This window comes from Stegostoma tigrinum, chromosome 29, assembly GCF_030684315.1.
Source record: "Stegostoma tigrinum isolate sSteTig4 chromosome 29, sSteTig4.hap1, whole genome shotgun sequence".
Lineage (NCBI taxonomy): Eukaryota > Metazoa > Chordata > Chondrichthyes > Orectolobiformes > Stegostomatidae > Stegostoma > Stegostoma tigrinum.
Window position 1 is genome coordinate 8,342,311 of NC_081382.1, and position 18,223 is coordinate 8,360,533.

General features: G+C 43.6%; 1 protein-coding gene across 7 annotated transcripts in view; it reads left to right on the forward strand.

The window, feature by feature from the left end:
* abca2 (ATP-binding cassette, sub-family A (ABC1), member 2) overlaps positions 1–16,769 on the forward strand; it is a 508,939-nt gene extending 492,170 nt beyond the window's left edge. For all 7 annotated transcript variants that reach the window (XM_059638365.1, XM_059638369.1, XM_059638363.1 and 4 more), the window contains 3 exons: positions 1,213–1,350; positions 3,968–4,174; positions 13,526–16,769. In XM_059638365.1, the coding sequence (XP_059494348.1) occupies positions 1,213–1,350; positions 3,968–4,174; positions 13,526–13,561 (381 nt within the window). In that variant the 3' untranslated portion in view covers positions 13,562–16,769. The remainder of the gene's footprint in view (positions 1–1,212; positions 1,351–3,967; positions 4,175–13,525) is intronic.
* The last annotated feature ends 1,454 nt before the right edge of the window (positions 16,770–18,223 follow it).

Here is an 18,223-nt window from a genome sequence, read left to right on the forward strand (position 1 = left end):
AGAATCTGAGATAACACGGTGTGGGGCTGGATGAACACAGCAGGCCAAGCAGCATCAGAGGAGCAGGAAGGCTGACATTTCGGGTCTGCACCCTTTTTCAGAAATGAAATCTAATTGGCAATGGAACAGTGGATTCATTCCAGTTCTGAAGAAGGGTCCTGACCTGAAACATCAGCTTTCCTGCTCCTCTGATGCTGCTTGGTCTGCTATGTTCATCCAACTCTGCACCTTGTTATCTCAGATAAAGCAGTTTAATAAGTAAATAACACTGGAAATGTTGTGATGAGCTTATTTTGGATATTAACCAGAACTCAGTGGGTGTATTGTGTACAGTTCAGGGCACCACACTACAACAAGGATGTGAATGCATTGGAGAGTGTGCAAAAGAGTTTCCAAGAATGGCTCCAGAGGTGAGGCACTTCAGGGATTTGGAGAGATTATGACTGCTTTTTTTGGACAGGAGGATTCTAAGAGGAGATCTGATGAATTGTTTTCAAAATCATATGGGGTCTGAACAGAATCTATAGGGAGAAACTGTTTCTGCCCATAAATGGATTGGGAATCGGAGGGGTGCAGGTTTGGTATCTTGCAAAAGAAGCATGTGAGGTCAGGAAATGCTTTTGTACACAGCAAGTGCCTAGAAGTATGAGCAAGGCAGGTTGAAGTGAGGCATTCAAGAGGGCATTGCAGGGAAAAGGCAGAAGAATGATACAAAGTTAAGATGCTTAAAGGTAACACAGTGTGCAGCTGGAGGAACACAGCAGGCCAGGCAGCATCAGAGGAACAGGAAAGCTGATGTTTCGGGTCAGGACCCTTCTTCAGAAATTCCACACTGTTATCTCTGACTCCAGCATCAGCAGTTCTTACTATCTCTAAAATGCTTAAACAGCTGGTGCACACACAATGGGATAAGTGACTGACTGCTGCATATTCACAATTCTGTAATGCCGGCACTGAACCTGTTTTTCTGTGATTGCTGGGGTTAGCTTCAATGTGAGGGTTTTGTATAGTTGCCAATACAACGGTGGACTTATTCCAATTGTTTTGCCGATTTCAGAAATTCTGAGAGAGTGCCACATTGGACTCAAAACAGTTACTCTCGCCACAGATGCCGTCAGACTTGCAGAGCTTTTGCCAGAATATGTTTTTATTCTAGATCTCCAGCATCTGCACACTTTGCTGCCATCTGACACAGTCTTGCTTTTGTTTCAGGAGAGACACCATACCAAAGTACAGTACCAACTGAAGTCAGAAAACATCTCATTGGCTCAGGTTTTCAGTAAGATGGAGCAAGTAGTTGATGTATTAGGAATTGAAGATTATTCCGTCAGCCAAACCACATTGGACAATGTGAGTAAATCCCACAGCACAGGAGCATCAAGGGTGATGTTGATTTGTGAATCTCTGGCATTTTTTTTTGGTAACTGGTGACATAATTGGCAGGCTCCAAAAATAACAGGTGATATTCAATCGTCAAAAGCATGAAAACATTCGGGATGTAATTTTACTTTTTGTTTGTCCAGCGTCATGGCTACAGAATTATTCTTGCCACCATTAACAATTGAAGTGTAATCTATTCCTTTAAAATCCTCCCATCTGCTGTGATCCTGGTAGCTTCCATCTGTAACACACACTATGAGGTGTCTTACATTAGCGTGCAGCCCATAAGTTTTGCTGATCCAGCCAACATTAAGCCCTCTTAACATGACACTCAAATAAGACAAAAGAAAATGTATATCTCAGATAGATAGGAACAGATTATGGTTGTTTTTCCATTTTTGTGGTTCAAATGACAAACTGGGTGACTCTTGCAGTTTTATAGTATTGAACAATACCGTCTATTTCTTGGTATTTTCTCACAATGTAATCAATTTGAAGAAGTAGCATTGGAAATTAAAAAAGAGCAATAATTTATAGTATAAGAGATAATGGGAACTGCAGATGCTGGAGATTCCAAGATAACAAAATGTGAGGCTGGATGAACACAGCAGGCCAAGCAGCATCTCAGGAGCACAAAAGCTGACGTTTCGGGCCTAGACCCTTCATCAGAGAGGGGGATGGGGGGAGGGAACTGGAATAAATAGGGAGAGAGGGGGAGGCGGACCGAAGATGGAGAGTAAAGAAGATAGGTGGAGAGAGTATAGGTGGGGAGGTAGGGAGGGGATAGGTCAGTCCAGGGAAGACGGACAGGTCAAGGAGGTGGGATGAGGTTAGTAGGTAGCTGGGGGTGCGGCTTGGGGTGGGAGGACTTGTGTTGGAAGCGGGTGAAGGGGTCAGTGGAAGGAGGGTTGGGTTCCCGGTTGAAGAAGTAGGCATGCAGGCGAAGACGGCGGAAAAACTGCTCTATGTCCGACCGTGACTGGTATTCGTTGATGTGTGGTTGTAGGGGGACAAAGGTGAGCCCCTTGCTCAGGACTGACCGTTCGTCCTCAGTCAGTGGGAGGTCTGGGGGGATGGTGAAGATGCATAATAATTTATAGTACTTTCATGTCATTAAACATACTCACTTGAGTTTTATGAAGTTAACCACTTTTGTAGCATGTGGGAAGTGTACCATAAATGACCAAGTTGTCAGTGCATTTTTTTCTTTGATGACAGATGAGACTTTGAACAGGACACTAGGGAAAGACCAATAATGCAATTTTATCTATCTGACTAGGTATTAAGCACCTCAGTTTATTGCATTAGCCAAAAGATAGCAGGGATACCAGCCTACATTTCAAGATCAAGCCCTGGCGCAGCTCCTTCTGACCCAGAGACAAAAGTGCTGCAAATTGAGATAATGTTACATTGGAAATGGTAGGAAAAATGTCCCTTGCCAGAGGCAATTACCCTTCTGTACCGTGGATAAAAGGCTGACCATAATAAGTAGAGTTAGGCCATTCAGCCCATCAAGTTTGAGGTGAAATTAGTTGCCAGCGAGAGCTGGTCCCTGAATTGAAGGGAAAGAAATTGAAATTAAAAACATTCCATTTTGAAAAACACTTAAATCCCATGATGAATGCTAAAGAGTAGGGGACAAAGATTCTCGGATTTTCACTTGAGTCCAGCTTAAACTGATGAGATGAAAGTCTTCCCAGTTTGCTGGATTTTAAATGACCAACTACCCAATATGTTTACAACATCCTGCTCACACATCAGTGCTAACAGAACATTGTGCCCAGGACAAAGCCTCTACTAGGAAATTGGAAAACCTACCATTTGTCCTGTCATTCCGTACTTTTTTGTGCATGGGATTGCTGCTCTTGGCAAGAGTGAGGATTTGCTCTGAGATTGAGCCCTGTGAAATCTGAGTTTTAAAAAACCAAAACTAAAAGGAAATGTTGCACTTCTACCATTGACTTTCCACCTGAGCTCAAGATGGCAGATACCCGTTGCTCATATCCACCACTGCCATGGCAAGATGCCACAAACTTCCCAAATGAGCACGCCATTCTTCATACTCTATTTGCAGCACCAAGCAACCCAAGCTCATCCTCAAACTGATATGGAAAAAGTATGATTAGTTTTGTCCTATGCGCTGACACCCGATCTCATTTCGTGTAGGAATTATAAACCAGCAGTGAGACAAGATGTCCAGTCAGATCACCAGACTGTGTTTCAGTCTAATATCCCAAAACACAACAGCAAATGCACTTCTAGACAGTTTTCCTTGAACTACTTCTAGTTATTGTTCATTTGGAAAATTCTCTGAACCTTTCAACCAAGAGCCAGTAATATGTGATTGAAACACTGTGGTTTGATGTTCAATCATACATTCGATTACATAGTTCTACAATGCCCTCCATCAACCTGTCCTCCATGAAAGATTCTCCTTAAAATGTAACTCTTTGGATAAATATTGGTGACCTGTCCTAAATGTCCTTATCGTGGTCTTTCAGTTTCTTCCAGTGATGCGCCTCTGTCAAAGGCACTTTGTAAAGGCTGTTGTTGTTGAGACATTCTCCCACTTTGTCAATTGTTACAGGTGTTTGTAAACTTTGCAAAGAAGCAGAGCGACAACCTGGAGCAGCAGGAGACTGTCAGCAGTGGGAGTGTGCAGTCACCTATCAAGCGCATCCTCAGCCTGCTGCGACCAAGGGGTGCCACAACAGAACTGCAGGCTCTAACTGTTGAAGAACCTGAAGAATTGGAGAGTGACGATGAAGGGCTTATCAGCTTCGAGGAGGAGCGTGTAAGTTCTGCGTGCAGTTGTGATTGAATGACTCAGCATATTGTTAGGTCCCGTTCTCCCTGAAAGCCCGCCTGAAGCATCTCTAGCAAGATGACAGCATCTTTTCTCTTCACCAGACTCACCGGCATCCTACCACTTAATAGTTCCAGCTAAAAGTCAATTGACTTCAGATCAGGCAGGCTTAGTCTTGCCCACAGCGTAGCTTTAAATGAACTGCATCAGAAGCTACATGCACTGGTTTGGTAAGGTTGAGATGAAATCAGTTGCCAAGGAGAGTTGGTCCTTGAGTTGAAGGGAAAGAAATTGAAATTTAAAACATTCTTTTTGAAAAACATTTAATCCCATGATGAACGCTAAAGAATAGAGGACAAAGATTGTTGGATTTTCATTTGAGCCCAACTTAAACTGATGAGATGAAAGTCTTCCCAGTTTGCTGGGTTTTAAATACTATGTTCTGCATCTTTTTCTTCCTATTCTAACTGGAAGATTCCCATCAGATGTTGGTCCACCGCTACATCATAGACTTAGGGCAGCTGCCTTTCTTGACTGTAGCTTTGATTCCCATCAGTGATTATAAGTCCCATGATTCCTGTCCCTGAGCTCTGTATTTATCCAGTGGGAGCCAAGGCACGCAGACGTCTCTTGGAGCTGGACTTTCTGCCATCTTCTGCAAAATTACACACTACACAGGACCCAAGAGAGGATACACCCTCAGCAAAGCATACAGCCAAAGCAAGGATACACCCCATGTTTATGCTGACAAATCATGTCACCAACCTTGCATCTCAGTAAGAGATAGGAATATCTATTAATTTAGGCTAGCCCCAATTTCAGCTGTTGATTACCGTGAGATTAGGGCCATTTTTAGTCTTGAGTGACAATGAAGCTTTTTATTGCTCAGAAATTAGTATTAGTGGTCACCCTCAGGACAGAGTCATAAAATCCCTTCAGTGTGGAAGCAGGCAGTTCGGCCCATCAAGTCCACACCGAACTTCCAAAAAGCGTCCCATTCAGTTCAACCCAGTAACCCTGCATTTTTTGTGGCTAATCCACCTAGCCTGCATATCCCTGGAAATTACAGGGCAATTTAAGGTGGCCAATCCACCTAACCTGCACATCTTTAAACTGTGGGAGCGCCCAGAGAAAACCCACATGGACAGTTGCCCGAGGTTGGAATTGAACCTGGATCCCTGGTGCAGTGAGACTGCAGTGCTAGCCACTGAGCCATCATGCTGGTCTCTAAACACTTCCTCTAATGTTACTTTTCCAAGTTTGTCTATGAAAATAGAATCATATTTTCGTGGCAAATCAAAGCCAAATTACCAAAAGATGTTTTGCCAATTTGAATCCTGCTTGCCGCTAATGGAGGATTTTAATGAAACCTAGGCAGTTTCCTGAGATGGTTGAGCAGAGGTCAGCATAATTATACACAGTCTATTGCAAATAGGAGAAGCAATCCTGATGTTATAGATAAACATTGAAGTTATAATATAAATCGAAAGAACCGCAGATGCTGTAAATCAGGAACAAAAACAGAAGTTTCTGGAAAAGCTCAGCAGGTCTGGCAGCATGTGTAAAGAAAATGCGGAGTTAATATTTTGGGTCTGGTGACCCTTCCTCAATTTGGTCATATTCCTTAATACCTTTGCCAAACAAAAAGTTATCTGTCTCAGATTTAAAATTAACAGCTGATCTGGCATTCACTATTTGTGGAAGAGAGCTCTAAACATCCACCACCCTTTATGTGTGGAAGTGCTTCTTAATATCTCTCCTGAATGGTTTTGCCCTAATTCTCAGACTATGCCCCCTAGTTCTAGAATCCCCAATGAGTCCAAATAGTTTTATCTTTGTCTCCTCTGCCTTTTCCTGCTAATATCTTGAAGACCTCAATCCTTTAACCTTCTAAATTCAAGAGAAAATCTCCCCTCATTCCCTGGACTTCAGGATTAGGTCATCATTCTTGCAAACCTACGGTTATACTCCCTCCGAGGCCAGTATGGCCGCCTTCAGGTGTGATGCCAGATCTAGTCTCTGCTTCAAGTGGGGGCTAGCCAGGGTTTTGTATAACTGCAGCATAACTTCCTTGTACTCCAGTCCTCTAGATATAAAGGCCAGTGCTCCATTGGCTTTCTTGATTATTTTCTGCACTAAGTGGTGATGTTTTCAAGATTGATACACCTGAATACCCAAGTCTCTTTGGACAACCACTGTACTTAACTTCAAACCATCTAGAAAGTGCCCTGATCTATCCTTTCTCAGTCTAAATGGAAAACCTCATACTTATATTGAACTCCTTCTGCCACTGTTTTGCACTTTCGCTAAGTCTGTCAATATCCTTTTGACATTTTATGCTATCATCCACACTGTCTAACTTTGTGTCATCAGCAAATTTGAAGTTATGAATTTCTATGCCATTAACCAAGTCATTAATAAATAACATGAATGACTGAGGCCCTAACACAGGTCCAAGTGGGACTCCACTGATCACATCGCACCCATGTAAGTACCTACCCATGATCCCTACTTTCTGTCACCCAGCCACGCAACCAATTTCACAGCCATGTCAGTAACAGTCTCTTGCGTGGGACTTTATCACTTGCCTTCTGGAAGTCTTTATAAACATCAACCGTAGACATTTTGAGAAAGGGCCACTTGACCCAAAACATTGTCTCCATTTTTTTCCACGGATGCTGTCAGACCTGCTGAGCTTTTCCAGCAACTTCTGTTTTTGGTCCATGGACATTCCCTGTCCACTGCCTTAGACACCCCTTCAAAAAAATTCAGCGCAGTTAGTCAGGCTTGACAGCCTCGTCATGAATCCATGCTGGTTCTCCCTGATTAATGGAAAAAGGTTCAGTTACCTCATCCTTGATTATGGACGTTCCAACTATGCCTCCACCAAAAATATTCAGCTAATTGATCTATAAATCCCTTGTTTTCCTCTTTCACCTTTCTTAAAAAGCAGAGTGATGTGTGCCACAACCACATTAGCCACTTTTCCTGACAGTGTTCCTTGCTGAGAGATTTTGTGATGACGTGGGAACTGCACAACCCTATTTAGCCTCCCAATTATTTTCACCAAAGGTAAAAGTGATATTATACTTATATTTTGTGTCGGAATGCCACACTGCCTCACACTTTGAGTTATTTTGAGCGATAATGTTCAGTGTGATGGCCATTCTACGACAAAAACGTTGAAAAGCAGCTGTACAATAAGGTGCAAAGTATATTTAGCCAAATAGTTGGGTCTCCCAAGAGATAAATTGCTTTGCAGAATTGTCTCATTTAAAGTGTTTAGACAGTGGGTACCAGAAGCACATTAGTCACCTTCCCCACCCATTGTTCTTGGTGAAAGCATCCTGTAAACTGTATTTATGAATTGTGCAATTGGGAAGACTAACTGTGATTGGTGTGAGGGAAAGCTAGATTTCAAGCAGTTGCAGAGTTCTGGTGGTTGTGTCAAACATGCTCGGTCAGACCTGCTAAACCTTACAAAGGGAATGGGTGCTGCAAGCAGCAAAAATGAATATCTAAAGTAGATAATTTTGATTGAGTTGATACCAAGTATATTCTTACAGTGCAGGGAGAAAAATAACACAATGGGGTTTAAGAGTCTCAGTTGAAGGCCAATTCCCACTTACCAACTCTTAAACCCAAATTTTCCACTCGGACCGTGCAAAACCTGGGGTAATTGAAATGGACTTGGACCGAGTGTGGGAAATGCTATTCTAAAGCAGCCACATAACCAGCATGCCGATGGTCGAATTAATTTCAGCAAGGGCTCTAACAAAAAGTAGAGAAGCACCAATAGCTTTAAAGGATCCACATGCCTATCCGAGATCTGTCAATTTAAATGTGCACCAAGTCTGTGAAGTCACTTATTTGACAGGCTTGATATCTTCACTGGTAACCATTTGTGTTGGAAGAAACATCAGTTGTTGAAAGGACAGGGAACTTAGACTTTGAAAGGCATAATGTATATGATGTAAACCTGGGAAAGAAGGGCAGGGTTGGGAAGCTACTCAGAAACAGTGGCCTTCTGCTTTAAAATAAATAAATTAATAAGTAATCATTTTTTAACACTTTTTTTGTTTTTAAGAAGCAAGTTCAAAAGCAAAGTTTGAGATTTCACTGAATCAGCCAGACCATCGTACGCTTTCACATATATAGCCCTCTGTAGCACGAGGCTGTAGCGATAATGCAGCTTTCCTAACTCCCCATCCGCTGACAGAATCTTACCTTTCTCTCCATCCTTTCTACTACTCTCAAAGTCACATCTCCTCCTCCAATTCAAATAGAAATTTCTCTCCCCTTCCAACCCTATTGAACAGGTACACTCCACTCCAAGTCGAGCTGGTACCCTCCTGTCTATTAATGCTGAAACATCTAGGGGAGGTGATAGCCTAGTGGTGTTATCACTAAGTAATGTTCTGGGCACCCGGGTTCAAAATCCCAAAATGGTAGATGGCAGAATTTGAATTCAATAAATATCTGGAATTAAGAGTCTAACGATGACCAGGAATCCACTGTCAAGATAATAAAATGTGAGGCTGGATGAACACAGCAGGCCAAGCAGCATCTCAGGAGCACAAAAGCTGACGTTTCGGGCCTAGACCCTTCATCAGAGAGGGGGATGGGGGGAGGGAACTGGAATAAATAGGGAGAGAGGGGGAGGCGGACCGAAGATGGAGAGTAAAGAAGATAGGTGGAGAGGGTGTAGGTAGGGAGGGGATAGGTCAGTCCAGGGAAGACGGACAGGTCAAGGAGGTGGGATGAGGTTAGTAGGTAGCTGGGGGTGCGGCTTGGGGTGGGAGGAAGGGATGGGTGAGAGGAAGAGCCGGTTAGGGAGGCAGAGACAGGTTGGACTGGTTTTGGGATGCAGTGGGTGGGGGGGGAAGAGCTGGGCTGGTTGTGTGGTGCAGTGGGGGGAGGGGATGAACTGGGCTGGTTTAGGGATGCAGTAGGGGAAGGGGAGATTTTGAAACTGGTGAAGTCCACATTGATACCATATGGCTGCAGGGTTCCCAGGCGGAATATGAGTTGCTGTTCCTGCAACCTTCGGGTGGCATCATTGTGGCAGTGCAGGAGGCCCATGATGGACATGTCATCAAGAGAATGGGAGGGGGAGTGGAAATGGTTTGCGACTGGGAGGTGCAGTTGTTTGTTGCGAACTGAGCGGAGGTGTTCTGCAAAGCGGTCCCCAAGCCTCCGCTTGGTTTCCCCAATGTAGAGGAAGCCGCACCGGGTACAGTGGATGCAGTATACCACATTGGCAGATGTGCAGGTGAACCTCTGCTTAATGTGGAATGTCATCTTGGGGCCTGGGATGGGGGTGAGGGAGGAGGTGTGGGGACAAGTGTAGCATTTCCTGCGGTTGCAGGGGAAGGTGCCGGGTGTGGTGGGGTTGGAGGGCAGTGTGGAGCGAACAAGGGAGTCACGGAGAGAGTGGTCTCTCCGGAAAGCAGACAGGGGAGGGGATGGTAAAATGTCTTGGGTGGTGGGGTCGGATTGTAAATGGCGGAAGTGTCGGAGGATAATGCGTTGTATCCGGAGGTTGGTGGGGTGGTGTGTGAGAACGAGGGGGATCCTCTTGGGGCGGTTGTGGCGGGGGCGGGGTGTGAGGGATGTGTCGCGGGAGACGCGGACCTCGACCTCTTCATCTCCAACTGCCGTCACCTCGACCTCTTCATCTCCAACTGCCGTCACACCCGCTTCCAACACAAGTCCTCCTCCTGGACACCACCCCCAGGCCTCCTACCCTCCCTCGACCTCTTCATCTCCAACTGCCGTCACACCCGCTTCCAACACAAGTCCTCCTCCTGGACACCACCCCCAGGCCTCCTACCCTCCCTCGACCTCTTCATCTCCAACTGCCGTCACCGCATTTCCCGCGACACATCCCTCACACCCCGCCCCCGCCACAACCGCCCCAAGAGGATCCCCCTCGTTCTCACACACCACCCCACCAACCTCCGGATACAACGCATTATCCTCCGACACTTCCGCCATTTACAATCCGACCCCACCACCCAAGACATTTTTCCATCCCCTCCCCTGTCTGCTTTCCGGAGAGACCACTCTCTCCGTGACTCCCTTGTTCGCTCCACACTGCCCTCCAGCCCCACCACACCCGGCACCTTCCCCTGCAACTGCAGGAAATGCTACACTTGTCCCCACACCTCCTCCCTCACCCCCATCCCAGGCCCCAAGATGACATTCCACATTAAGCAGAGGTTCACCTGCACATCTGCCAATGTGGTATACTGCATCCACTGTACCCGGTGCGGCTTCCTCTACATTGGGGAAACCAAGCGGAGGCTTGGGGACCGCTTTGCAGAACACCTCCGCTCAGTTCGCAACAAACAACTGCACCTCCCAGTCGCAAACCATTTCCACTCCCCCTCCCATTCTCTTGATGACATGTCCATCATGGGCCTCCTGCAGTGCCACAATGATGCCACCCGAAGGTTGCAGGAACAGCAACTCATATTCCGCCTGGGAACCCTGCAGCCATATGGTATCAATGTGGACTTCACCAGTTTCAAAATCTCCCCTTCCCCTACTGCATCCCTAAACCAGCCCAGTTCATCCCCTCCCCCCACTGCACCACACAACCAGCCCAGCTCTTCCCCCCCACCCACTGCATCCCAAAACCAGTCCAACCTGTCTCTGCCTCCCTAACCGGCTCTTCCTCTCACCCATCCCTTCCTCCCACCCCAAGCCGCACCCCCAGCTACCTACTAATCTCATCCCACCTCCTTGACCTGTCCGTCTTCCCTGGACTGACCTATCCCCTCCCTACCTCCCCACCTACACCCTCTCCACCTATCTTCTTTACTCTCCATCTTCGGTCCGCCTCCCCCTCTCTCCCTATTTATTCCAGTTTCCTCCCCCCATCCCCCTCTCTGATGAAGGGTCTAGGCCCGAAACGTCAGCTTTTGTGCTCCTGAGATGCTGCTTGGCCTGCTGTGTTCATCCAGCCTCACATTTTATTATCTTGGAATCTCCAGCATCTGCAGTTCCCATTATCTCTCATCCACTGTCAACCCCATCTGGTTCATTAATGTCCTTTAGGGAAGGAAATCACCACCCTTACCTGGTCTTGCCTCCATGTGACTCCAGACCCACAGAAATGTGGCTGACTCTTAACTATCCTCTGGACAACTAGGGTTGGGCAATAAATGCTGCCTAGCTAGTGATGCCCTCATCCTGTTAATGAATAAAGAAAAAATAAATTCGATCTTCTGCCACTCAATGGTAGCATATTCCTACTGCCTACCCACCTTCTCCCCATTCCCCCCACAACCCCCAGTGTTAGCAGATAGTGTCAGAACTTGAAGATATAATCGTAGACTGAGAGCACAACCATTCCTGGATGACATTTTCAAACTGAGGGTTGTAGAAGTCTGAATCTCTCTTTGTCTCTCCCCTTCTGTCTCTCTCCCACCTCGATCCCCTTCTGCACCAACAAAGAAAAGTTTTGAATCAAAACTGCATGGATTGACTTTTGTTAGGCATGGATAATGAGGGACATTTGGCCAAGTAAAGCAGGCTGGATTGTAATTAGAGCTACATTTTATTGTCACCCATACGCAAGCACAGGGATACAGGAATACAGTGAAAACTGTTCATCACCATCGCCAACATCGTCTTAGGTACAAGATCTTGCATACAAAGTAGAAAAATCAAGAAATAAGTTTAAAAGTTCAACATTACAGCCCTTCTTTAGCCATGGGCCTGCAAATCTGCCTCACTGGGCTTTCCCCACGAGGGCTCGCACTCCTCATGAGTGTTCCATCTCTTCCCCTGCGCTGCGCACTCTCTCCCACCCCCTCCACCTCCCACCTGGTTTGATCAGACAGTACAATGGTGGAAATGGCTTGAGGCTCTGAATGACCACCTCCTGTCCCAAGATATCTTTCATATTTACTACCCCAAACACCCTTCACTTTCTACCAGATTGAAGGAATTGGGACTATTTTCTTTGCAGAAGGAAAAGTCAGGAGGAAATTTGCTTAAAAAAAAAACTCGCACATCATGAGGGTCTGGTCAAAACAGACAGGAAAAACATTTCCCATTGATGAAAAGAATAGGATTAAGAGAGCACATATTCAAGGTAACTTGCAGGAAAAGTGATGGTTATATGAGGAGATGAGCATCAAATGATCAAGATCTGATAGGGGCTGCCTGCCAATGTGATGGAGTTAGTTTCTTGAGGCAGTTAGGAGAAAATTTAGGATTTGTTAACTGTGCAGGGCAAACTGGAGAAGGCAAGGGAGTGAAACTAGATATATTCCTCCCCCAATGAGCTGAGGCAGACATGATAGTTTGAACGACCTCTTTCTTTACTGAAACCATTCTGTATTTCTGATGTTTTGGCTCATTAAATGGGGACTTGATGGAGATGTTCATTGTCATGAAGAGTTTTCATAGAGTGATTAAGGAGATTACCGTTTCCGGTGGGAGAAACCTTTGGAAAATAGCACAACTCACTTTGAAGGGAATTGGCTTCACAGCCAGAGGAAAATAAATTTTATGCAGCTATTGTGATCTGAACTTCGTTGACTTAAAGGGTGATGGAGGTGCAATCATTGTAATTATCAATAGCAAATCATTGAATTTTTGAGGGAGAGAAAATGGAAAAAGATGAGAAGGAAAGAGCTGGCAGTGGGACAAATTACATTGCTCTGTCAAAGAGCTGGAACACAGCAGGTGGGCTGAATGACCACCTTGGATGCTGCTAAGGTCTACAACTTCTGTTTGCTCCTTTTGTTTACTGCTGTCCCTTCTCCACCTTTGTCCAATTAACCTCCACCCCCCCCCTCCCCCACCACCACCCATTCCCCCACCTTCAGCCTCCCTAGCCGCAGAAGTGTGCTCTTTCCTGAGGGCCCATTTGCGAAAGGACACTAATTGTGGAAACGATCTTCATCATATTCTTGGAAATGGATAAGAGAGGTGGGCAGGTTCCTGTTCCCATGCATTAGAGGCAAGACTCCAGAGAAGGGTAATTAGGAGCAGATGAGCTCACCATGTGTTTACCTATAAGTGCGGGTTGCTCGAAAATACTGAGAATTACTATGAGAATGGTATGTATGGAGAGACAAGCAAACTTATATCCTGGTAACCTGAATTTACAAACCATGTACTGAATCATTGCATCGTCTACTACTCAAAGGGCTACTAGAGCTTACTAGTAGGGTGGAAGAGTTGGTGATTGATCTTACTGCAGTGTATGGGACAGATTCTGATGAACCAGCCTGCCTGTCATAAATATATATTTTCAAAAACATTGTATCATTGCATGATTCCTGATGGATATTGTCTGAGTGTACATTTCCCTTTCTTCAGGCGCAGCTTTCATTCAACACGGATACACTGTGCTGAGTGGATGAAATCTCATGAAGATTTCCATCTCTGAAGACCATGTATGTGACATCTGAGAACTTTGCATCATCCCAGCACAAGACTAAAAGGGCAGTGTCATCAAGAGGGATGGGAATGACCATCTGTGTGGTCAACAGTTCCTTCGAGTTGAACTACCTTCAGAGGGAGAGAGAGACAGACAGACAGACATTAAACCCATTAACCAGCAGAGAACGCTGCTTCAATGGTGCGAATGGTCTTGGTACCCATGCATTGCTTCTGGGTCGTTTTGGCAGAGTAGATCTCCTACAAACATGAGTGTTGCATTTTATTTAATGCAGAGTTGTTTTATTTTGATGCACTGTCAAAGATTTCATGTATAATACCTGTCTGCTGTGTATTGGAATATTTAAAAATATTTAAGGAAGTGTAAAAGTGAAGAGCAAATAACTATGATCTTTATTTTCAATTACAAATTCATTGTAAACATTCAGACATTTAATCTTTGTCATTATAGCAAGTTCATGAAATTATTCAACACTTTCAGGGTCTGACATCAATCAGTACATTTTAAACCAGATCACAAATGCAGCCTAACATCACAAATTATCTTAAATTAAATGTAATTCCACTTAAATGGTAAGTGCAAGCTTAAATTACTACTATTCAGACAGTAACCTCCTATGTTATGATCAAGAACTGATGGTTTATCAGTAGTGATTGGAGCTTTCAATAAATGATTAGGATTCACTCAGGAAAGGCATGAGCATTTGAATTACAATTCACTGAACAGTGTTCTAGAAATTAAAATATGCTTCCACTTTTAAAATCTTATTTCTAGAAAAATACATGTGGCAGCATATCCTAACTCTCTCGGGTAAACCCACTGTCACGGTTTATAAATAAAACATCTCATTTGTACTTTTCCCCACTTGTGCCATTAATTAGGTTTTTAAAACAATTCTGTTTTGGCGTGAAGTGTTGCTTTAGTTGGAGAAATCTGGTTATACAATCACTTTAATGTGAGTCTTAGCTCGGCACGGTCTTTGACCTGGTGTATGAAATTTGGGCAGAAGTTCCTGTGAAAACTAATTTATTACCAAATTAGCAACTCAGGGATACATGGACATTTAAGTGCAAGAGTGCAAAACTAAAGTCTTACTGTGACCCTGGGACTGCTGTTGTCCCTACATTTTTCCTCAACTTGCCATTTTTCATGAAACTACAGTGTCTTTCGGGTTCTGTTTCATGTACTTGATGCCATTTTTTTAGCACATTATTGAAGACAAACCCATGCAAATGAACCCACTTAATGTTTCCCACCTCACAATGATCACTTGCACCAGATGAACAAGGAATAAAAAGCTTCCATTCAAACAACATAAACTATATGGTAGAGAATATTGCATCGCATGAGGTACAGTTTGCTGAGGCTGCCTTCTGATGGCTGAATTATTTTTGCCCTGAAGCAGCTTTTGCAAAATGGCTCTGGCACTCTTTTGATGTTATATTGACCTTAGTAACCATCAGGTATGTCTTTGTTACAGCCCAAACAAGAATCTACAAAGCTAAGGTAAAGTACAGATCTGTAATTGTAAATGAATATGAATCCTTTTGGCAATAAGATAAAACATAATCTTCATCTTACCCTTTTCAGATATTTTAAACAATCTTGCACTCAAATGTCCACCAATCCCTTACTAGGTAAAATGGGTATAAATTAGCTTTCACAATTCTGCCCAAATTTCAGACACCAGGTAACAGAAGGTGCTGAGCTAAGCCTCACATTAAAGTGATTGAATAATCAATTAAAGCAAAACTTCTCCCCAAAACAGAACTGTACATGTTGAAAACTCTGAGTGTTTACAATGACCTGCAGGACAGGACTGCAATTTCTCTTGAAGGTGCTTTATTTCAAATGAGCATAAGCAACACAACAAAGGATGCAATTGTAACCTTGGACTGCTGTTATTAGAGGTGGACGGTCCGCACTAATGCCCCTGGTTATTAGGAATACTCTGAACAGGATGCGAGGAAGATCTAGCTCGTGTTTGAAGTGGATGTCTCATCAACTTTTCCTCCCCACCCCCTCCTCCCTTTCTTATGAAGAGCTCAAATCAGTTTTCACCACCAATTCTGCTGCAGTGCTGAGATAAAGTGACCTGAGGTCACCTTCAAAGTTTGGCTGTGTGTCTGAGAAGGTGTGTGTGACTCTGTGCCTGGGTCTGCAATCTGAAGGTCATCCTGGACAATGGCTGCACCCAGGCATCTAGCAGACCATTGGAACAGCCAAGAAATATAAATGAGCCTCAGAGTACTACATCTAGTCATTTCATGAAACTGGGGAGTGCCTTTCTTTATGTCATTTTCAGAGGTTGGTACTTTGTTCAGTTAAAGCTTTGAAATTAAACAATGAAATTTGGAGGCTGAGAGAAGAGATGACATTTTAAGTTGATTTTATCATTCAGTACATCCTTGCTAACCAGTACAATGAAAATAAGATTAATCAGTGAGGGAATTTTGTTTTGCGTCATTAGAATTTAATCTATGTTTATAATTCTGATCTTGTGTGAAAAGGCAGAATTTAATAAGTTTCATTGAAGGTAAATTGAAATTTAGCAATTTTGCAGCTCTTGTCTTTTTATCCCCTCCAGCTTTCTGCATTTTAATTTCCATTTGATTGATTTCTTCATTAAGTGTGAACAACATGTGTTTATTTAAAAAGTGCATTGCGCCTGGAAGCGTCATCATGTCAAATCTCTCACCATGCACTTAAACAGAATAAACCCGAGCATTTGGAAGATTGCTGCTTGACTGGAAAAAAAAGTTACAAAAATCTGAGCAAAAAATAGACAAATTATGAGAAACATGGATTTTCTGAGTGGGGACGAGAGAAAAAAATTGAATGTAAAATATAGTAAAGAGGGGTGAGCATTCCCTTCCAACCCCTTTTGGGAAAAAAAAACAAGATCAAAGCCAAGAACTTGTTTTGGCATACTAATGGTTTTGTCTTGTAATGATCCCTTTTTGTTTTCTTTGTGAAATATTGATTAACAGTACATAGTGATGGGTGTTATTGAAGGGAATCAGGAAGAACTGATTTATGCGGGTTTCTGAAATCATCAGTGTGATGCAACCAAATTATCGGCTACTATTTCCAATGATACTACAGCCCAGCTCCTACTGATGAAAAAATGTATAATAATAAAATGCTATAATGTCAACTTGATTATGAGTGCTGCAGCGTTAATAAATATAACTTTTAGGCACAGTGGAACATTCAAAATAAATCCTTCACGTAATGGGGACGTTTTACTTCACTTTCTAACAGTGATTCTTTTTTTCCCAAAAGCAAATTAAATGTCTCTTGTGTTTTTTCCCTTGAATCCCTTTGACTTGGCTCTTCCTCCATTAGCCCCAAAATAGCAATGCCACATAACAAACAAATTGCTCCAAAACCACTGCCAATATATTTTTATAACAGTTTGATATCAACTGGCCAGTTTGGTGCCAGTCAGTTCTAATGCAGAAGATGATGATGACACAGGTCTGGTACGATGAACATCACAAGATAATGTAGTAACAGCATATTAGCAACACAGTGCTATTAATAGGAGCCCCTTACGGCCACAACCTTCATTGCTTGTCTCAACAAATGTCCTGTGTAAATTTTGGCATTGATGTACCATTCATTTTGGTTTTTCACCCCCTTAACCTTTCAACTTCCTACAGTGGCAGACCCCCCCCAACCCACCGGCCCCACCACCTTTCCTGAAATACAATTCCTGATCTTCCAAAAACGGTCCGTTTAAAAAGCTTTTCATCAATTTTGCATCTTCTCCAGAACCTCGTGCTTTCACATTCTTGTATGTTTTTTTGCAAGGTTTTTATGTCTAGCCTGTTGAGCTGAGCTTTTTGACCATTGATTTATTTGCGTGTCAGTGGAGTTGTTGATGTGCCTATTGGTGAGAGCAGTGGATGTGTCAAGTAATGTCATATTTGCACATTTTCCCCTGTGTGTCTCTTGTCTTTTATGGGGTATTTCTGACTGTTGGGCTAGAAGTGGCTGCATTGCTGTAATGTTTTCAGTTCAGGGCAATGACAGAATGGCCTGTATATCGCAAGCTAAAACAAAATAAATATTTGTTTTGTATATAAAACATTTTCAGGGAGGCTTTGCCTTTTCATTTGGACTGTGAGCATAAAGTAGGGAATGAGGAAAGTTCTTTCACCTCATCAAGCCCACCCCAGTCAGTGCTGAATTACAGACTTCGCCTGCAACCAGATTTATTCATCACTTGGTTCATGTTGCAGCTGCACAGGATATTATTAGCCACTTTTGGAATACTCCATTCATTTCTGGTCTCCCTGCTATGGGAAGGATGTTGTGAGAAAGAGTTCAAAAAAGATTTACAAGGATGTTGCCAGAGGTGGAAGGTGTGAGCTGTAGGGAGCGGTTGAATAGGGCTATTTTCCCTGGAGTGTCGGAGCCAAGGAGTGACCTTTATAGAAGTTTATAAAATCATGAGGGGCATGGATAGGGTGAACAGCCAAGGTCTTTCTTCCTAGGTTCGAGGAATCCAAACTGCAGAGTATAGCTTGAAGGTGAGAGGAGAGATATTTAAAAGGGACCTAAGGGGCAACTTTTCCATGCAGAGGGGATGCATATATGGAATGAGCTCC